This window comes from Gossypium hirsutum, chromosome D07, assembly GCF_007990345.1.
Source record: "Gossypium hirsutum isolate 1008001.06 chromosome D07, Gossypium_hirsutum_v2.1, whole genome shotgun sequence".
Taxonomy (NCBI): Eukaryota; Viridiplantae; Streptophyta; class Magnoliopsida; order Malvales; family Malvaceae; genus Gossypium; species Gossypium hirsutum.
The window spans coordinates 7632920-7640117 of NC_053443.1; the positions used below are offsets into that span (position 1 = coordinate 7632920).

Genomic DNA, 7198 nt, shown 5'->3' on the forward strand with positions numbered 1-7198 from the left:
CTTTTATTTTCTGTTTTGGTTGGGTTTTAAAAGAGTTGGGCATTCATATTTATACAAGATTTACAGTTACATATCAATGGAGTTAAGACTCAATCGAGATAATTTAATTAAAGTTAAATTAAATTTAAAAATATTTTTTATATGTATAGGTGTATAATAATATTTGTGTGTCTTTAAAAATTGATTATATATCATTGGTATCTAAAAATCATATATAAATTTTTACTTGAAGACTTTGAATGTTGCTTTTTGTGTAAGATATGTGCATCTGTTTACAATTACAAGTTATACATGGGGTCGTTGAGTTCTTTTGAAGACCTTTCATGGCTGTCCTATGCCCTCTGCCCTCTGCCCTTTAGTAATATTAATAAATTTCAAAGAAAGAAATAAAGGCAGATTTGCGAGTACAATAATGATGTGCTCACAATGATATGAAAATTATTTGCAAAGAACAACGGCAAAATTGACCAATCCCCATACATAACATTTTCAGATAGCATTTCATGTATTGACTAAAACCTGTATTTGTTTGTTCACACTTCACAGTAAGTAAACGATGCCTTCTGTCAGTAAGACTAACTATGACAATGAATCTAACCTGAGAAGTATCAAACCGGCATCTGAAAATACTTACGTCAACCAACACCCACCTATCTAAAGAGAAACTATGCTGGTTGTTGTCCTCAAACCAACCTACAAGTTCACTGTGTTTCCATTTCTGTATTATAGCTGTGTTTGGCTGTAAGCCACCATGAGTTTATTTCTTTAAACCAAAACCAAGTCAGTTCATGCAAATCCACCTTCCAGTCTAGTTCAATGCATAACAAAATACTTCATGTTTCAATCACAACTTTCGAAAGAAACCTCAGTTTCTGTGTTGCTCGTTGATGTTGTTGAGCTTGAAGCACCAGTCAGGCCTGAAAGTAATTTCAGTAAATCAACAGTATCATCTAGATAATACCTAGCTTTGCTTGGTTTTTGACCAATAGTGCAAGCAAAAATTTCGGGAGAAACGGGGAGAGATGATATATAAGCTGTATTTGATATGCTTTCAAACATGTCTTCGTCCGATCTGTCATCACCAACACACAAGACAAAATCAGGCGGTTCCCCATTACTTATCATGGTGGAAAGAACTTTCTTTGCAACTAAGCCTTTAGTAACTCCCTGGCACATCAAATAGCTAATGTTAGGGTGTTGGAAATAAGTAAAGTAGAGGTATAAAAGAAAGCAAAAACAAGCACTCGAAATGAATTTATGCCTGTGGCTTCACTTCAACTATTTGATGGCCCCTTTTAACAACAACAGGCTCATTGGCAAGGACATTTTCCAGATGATCCAGTAGTTCCTTCGCTTGACTAGATCCAAAGTCGGGGTCAGCATCTTGGTGGTGCCATACCAAGGCACTCTCCTTGGACTCTATAAAGGAGCCATCAGTTGCCTCTGTAGACAGCTGCATCACTGGTTCAGCAATTCTTTTCCAACCAAAGTCTATAGCAATTGGAAAAGTCTCCCACTCGGACCTCCTATTCCACCTACAAAGGGATAAAAACAGTTAAGAAAAAGTAAGTCTGCACCATAAGGATTTAATTGAAAAATTGTTTTGTATTTATATAAGGGAGTATTTTATAGAACTGAAAAGTACCTTATGAAGTATCCATGTTCAGCTGCTATACCTAGATTCTCACATTGAGCAAACCAGTCACTCAAGGAGTTTTTCCCCCTACCACTAACTATAAAGACAGTATTCTTGGGGTCACTGCATATACTGTTCATGAACAATATAACTTCAGGACCGGGACTTTTAATAATAGAAGAATGGGGCACCACCGTCCCATCATAATCCAAAAATATGGCCCTTCTGCAAGTCCTTCTATGAACAGAGAGGATATGATCTATGGAAAGCTTCCTAAAACTTGGAGAAATGGACAATATCCTGAAACTCAGTCCAAAACCAAAACCCCAACAATGTCTGTTGTAATGCTCTTTGCATGCCCTTTCCAAATCTTGCATAAAACTCTGGGACCAATAAGCAACATCATGAGAACTAACATAGCGATAGTGCTTCTCATGTCGAATTTGTTTCTCAACGCCAGGCATAGTGATGGCCATGTTTAATGCATCAGCTAGAGCATCAATACTCCAAGGATTAACCCTGATTGCCCCACTTAGGGATGGTGAGCAACCTATAAACTCTGAGACAACAAGCATGCTCGTACGAGGAGATTCAGGGGCGATTTGTAAAGCTTCATCCATTCTGGAAGTCCCTTGTCTACAGACAATGTACTTGTATGGAACTAGGTTCATTCCATCCCTCACTGCATTCACAATGCAACATTCTGCGCAAGCATAATAAGCAGCCTTCTCGTAGAAAGGGACACAACGATCAATCAGGACAACTGGTTCATATCCTGGAAAACCAAAAACATCATTTATCCGCTCAGTACTCTCATATATTTCCCTTTTTGCTTCCTGAACATCTTTCCCGGTGCTTCTTGCAGGATTTACAATTTGAATAAGGACTACTTTGCCTTGCAACTCTGGATGTTGTTGTAACAGTTGTTCCATAGCTAATACTTTTAGACTAATGCCTTTAAATATATCCATGTCATCAACACCAATGATAATCCTTTTTCCATTGAACTTCGCAACAATTTCTTTGACCTTAGTAGAAGAAGATGGGTGATTTAGTGAAGATTGGAGTTGGCCCATGTGAATCCCAACAGGCAAAATTTTCATGTAGACTGTGCGACCAAAATAATCAAGTCCAATGTGTCCTCTCTTGGATTCATGGTCAAGGCCAAGAATTCTGCTGCAACATGTAAGAAAGTGGCGAGCATAATCAAATGTATGAAAACCAATCAAGTCTGCATTAAGTAGTGCTTTTAAAATTTCCTCCCTGACTGGCAATGTCCGGTATATTTCTGAGGAAGGAAATGGACTGTGAAGGAAAAATCCAAGCTTAACTCGATGGAAATGTTTCCTCAAAAATGTTGGGAGAGCCATGAGGTGATAATCATGAACCCATACATAATCCTTTTCTGGATTTGTTACCTCTATGATCTTATCTGCAAATATCTTATTAGCAGAAAGATAAGCTTGCCAATGCAACCTGTCAAAACGATTACCATAGTCTGCGCACATGGGTAGCATGTAATGGAAAAGGGGCCATAAATATTGTTTACAAAACCCATGGTAGAACTTTTTCTGAAGGTCGGGAGGAAGAAATGTGGGCACGCAATTAAATTCCTCTAACAATGTCTTAGAAACTTCATCTTGTTCCTTTGGATCCACATCAACCTTCAAGGACCCCACATAGACAACAATAGTATCAGATGAAAATCCATCCTTCATTTGCAACAGAAGAGAGTCCTCGTCAAAACTGAACAACCATTGCCCGGATTTTATATCTTTTTGAGCTTGCAAAGGAAGAAAATTTGCCACAATAATTGTCTTTTCACAACATTCAGAAGAAAGAGAATCAAAATCTCCATCATCTGTTATGCCACCATCAACAGGAACAGTCATAACCCGAGAGATTCTCTCCGGAGTTTGAGGGGAATTAAACATGTCCCCCGATGCTAAGTCCATCAAGCTTATGTAGGAACTTGATGCCATCACTCCCTCAACACCTTATCTATCAATGTTGATGACTGATGAACTAAAATCCGTCATAAGAAAAAAAAAGGGGAGATTTTTATTAGTATGATGATTTATAAGGAACCAAATGCTTGCAAGAAAGTGGAAAAGAACACTCATCACTTTGTGCAATATAAGGCAGCTCATTAAAATTGAAATTAAGGAAGTCCAAAAAGTATTGAAGATGCCAATGATAATTGTCATAGCTACCTATTCAAATCTTAGTGCTCAGTTTAATGTGGTTAACATGATCGACTTTTGGACTTATTAAGCATAGTCCATCATGTTTCAGTCTAAATCAGTTACAAGAGTTTGCTAAACATATGATTAAGATGTTATATACATTTCACAGAGTACCATTAACTTATGTGGTTCTAGCTGTTACTCATCCCCAGTGGGCAAGTAAGCAGAAGCAAAGCATGCAGATTATAAGTGTCTTAAAAGCCAGACTGGACACTGGTTAGACCAGGAACCAACACTAGGCCAGATGACATAATTACTCAACACAGGCATGGTAAACTTTAAACCACACTTGAAAATCAAATTTAAGAAAAAAAAGAGTGTAAACAATTAGATGAAATAAGAACTAAAAGAAACCAGCAAGAAATCTAAAACATACCATAAGATGGTAAAACTACAAGCAGTTTTAATATACTAGCATGCATCAAAGAGATATAAAATAAATTTAACTGCAGAATCCCTAAAATCAGCATCATTTTGAAAGGAGCTACAAGGACCAAACATGAAATTTATGTCAATAGAGCATTTTCTATGCCTAACATCTATAATGCGAAGACCTAAGATCAAAATAGTATTTTCTGAACTTCCTATGTCACAAGTGCATTTAAAAAATAGTCTTTATCTCTAATTGCAAGTGAACTATAAAGATCAAAATTCATTCTTTAATATAAAAAAGTAAATAATTAACGAGCAGGTTTTCAACAAATACTCGAAACAAAACTGTTTCTATATTCATATTGAATATAACAATCAAAATCTCAGCAATACTTACACATCAAATAAGCACATTGTACATACCTCAAACTACAACAAAAGGAAAGATGGGTATCATTAAGTATTGTTATCCCACATCTTTTATATATTGGATTTTTTTACTTGTATTCAAATTGGACACTTCTATTTATTACCACCAATTATTTTTAGTTGGATGCTTTAACATGGTATCAGAGCTCACAAGGCTTATATGTGGACAACCTCATCGAGAATTGTTAACCTTACTTGGGGTTAGGTAAGAAAAACATAAAAAAAAAACTAATTCTATGATATCATGCTAAAGTATTCAACTTAAAAGCAACTAATTATTAGTGGATGGCTCAAAGTTTCATATAAAATCATAGGTGCATGTATGGTATAAATCTAAAATTCTATTATGTTCTTATTCTCCCTAACCACTTATAAGGTTGACAACCCTTACGAAGTTTGTCTAAGTTAAACCCTGTGAGCTACACTAGAGAGAGTGCGTTAAGTAATGTTATCTCCATTTTCGTTAAGTATTTGGTCTCCTATGGTCTTATATTAAAGTTGAGGCCAACCATTTATCATCAACTAGTTTGAAGTTGGATGCTTAAATATATATCTACAAGTAAAAAATGAGAAGTTTGAAAATGAAAAGTGAATGAATTGAAGTCATCCAAATGAAATTACACCATTATTCCACCAAATAATAGGGATATGCATTTTCTAATGCCAATAAAATTGTAAGGAAATAAAACAAGACTAAGAAATTAGTGGTTTACATCATATTGATGTAAATTGACCACATGAAAAATACTATGAAGCAATTTAAAAAATACCTAATGGGTAAACATCACTCAAGCAAACTACAGACACCTCTTCAAAAGTTGGATCACCAATTCTAATTGAGACAACCAATTTTATTTTGGATTGATAAAATTGGACATCTAACTCATAAAATAAGAAATACATGCATTCGAGTTATGATCTACCCACAAAAAAAGGAGAGGAAATAAACACCTAGAAAGCAAAGTATAAAATGGAAATGGAAATTATCACATATAAGAGGAAAATGCATATGATAAGAAATTTGACATACCTAATTTTGTTCGCCTCCGAGCCTTCAACAAAATCTGACTATTGGTGTATGCCTTACATAGCCTTTTATATGCAAGTTGCACTCTACTTGATTTCTTCAAATTAATTGTCCAGATAGACTTATTAAGAGAATTTAATGAAATAAATATTATTTTAACCCATTAGGGAACCTAATTAATTTCTTCTGAGAAATGTACAAAAAACGTGTTTGTTTAACTTGTTTAATTCCAGCAAGATCATTAGGTCACTTAACTATTTTTCGAGTATGAACAAGACGAATAAACGATAAATGAAATAAATTATAAAAAAATTACCATATTATTTGTTTCATCCTTATCTAAATTAATGGCATCTTTTGCAATGAAATCGAAACCTTCTCAAATAAAACCATAGTAATGAAAAATGAAAGAATACAATTAGTGTACTCCTTATAAAAGTTTCATGACATTGTTGGGCAAGCATTGACTCATAATTTATCAATTTATCTGTCAAATTATTAAATAAAAAATGAAATGTCTAAATAAAAAGGCAAATGACAATAGAAAATGAGAGCAAATGACTATTCTTGGAGCCATCTTATCTTTAAGAAAAACATAAAAAAACTAGGGCTACAATACCATGCCAAAGTATTCAACTTAAAAGTAACTAATTATTAGTAGAGGGCTGAAGTTTCATATAAGACCATAAATGCATGTATGGTATAAATCCAAAATTCCATTATGTTGTTATCCTACCTAACCACATATAGGGTTGACAACCCTTACGAAATTTGTCCAAGTTAAATCTTATGAGCTACACTAGAGGGAGTGTTAAGTAATGTTATCCCTATTTTCGTTAAGCATTTGGTTTCCCATGGTCTTATATTAAAGTCGAGGCCTTCCATTTATTACCAACTAGTTTGAAGTTGGATGCTTAAACATATGTCTACAAGTAAAAAATGAGAAGTTTGAGGATGAGAAGTGAATGAAGTAAAGTCATCAAAATGAAATTACACTATTATTCCACCAAATAATAGGGATGTGTATTTTCTAACGCCAATAAAGTTGTACGAAAATAAAACAAGACTAAGAAATTAGTGGTTTACATCATATTGATGGAAATTGACCACATGAGAATACTATGAAGCAATTTAAAAAATACTTAATGGGTAAGCATCACTCAAGCAAACTACAGACATCTCTTCAAAAATTGGGCCACTAGTTCGAATTGAGACAACTAATTTTATTTTGGACTGATAAAATGAGACATCTAACTCATAAAATAAGAAATACATCCATTTGAGTTATGATTTACCCACAAAAAAAGGAGAGGAAATGAACACCTAGAAAGTAAAGTATAAAATAGAAATGGAAAATATCACATATAAGAGGAAAAAACATTCTGATAAGAAAATTGACATACCTAATTCTGTTCGCCTCCGAGGCTTCAACAAAATCTGACTATCGGTGTATGCCTTACATAGCCTTTTATCTGCTTGATTTCTTCA

General features: G+C 34.4%; 1 protein-coding gene across 1 annotated transcript; it reads right to left on the reverse strand.

Annotated features, from left to right (window-relative positions):
• Positions 1–479: 479 nt before the first annotated feature.
• Positions 480–3618, reverse strand: LOC107953549 (probable alpha,alpha-trehalose-phosphate synthase [UDP-forming] 9). The gene is made up of 3 exons (XM_016888889.2): positions 1646–3618; positions 1262–1535; positions 480–1167 (listed from the first exon to the last, which is right to left on the reverse strand). Exons 1-3 carry the CDS (start codon positions 3616–3618, stop codon positions 841–843), a joined length of 2574 nt encoding a protein of 857 aa, XP_016744378.1. The 3' UTR covers positions 480–840.
• Between the last annotated feature and the right edge of the window lie 3580 nt (positions 3619–7198).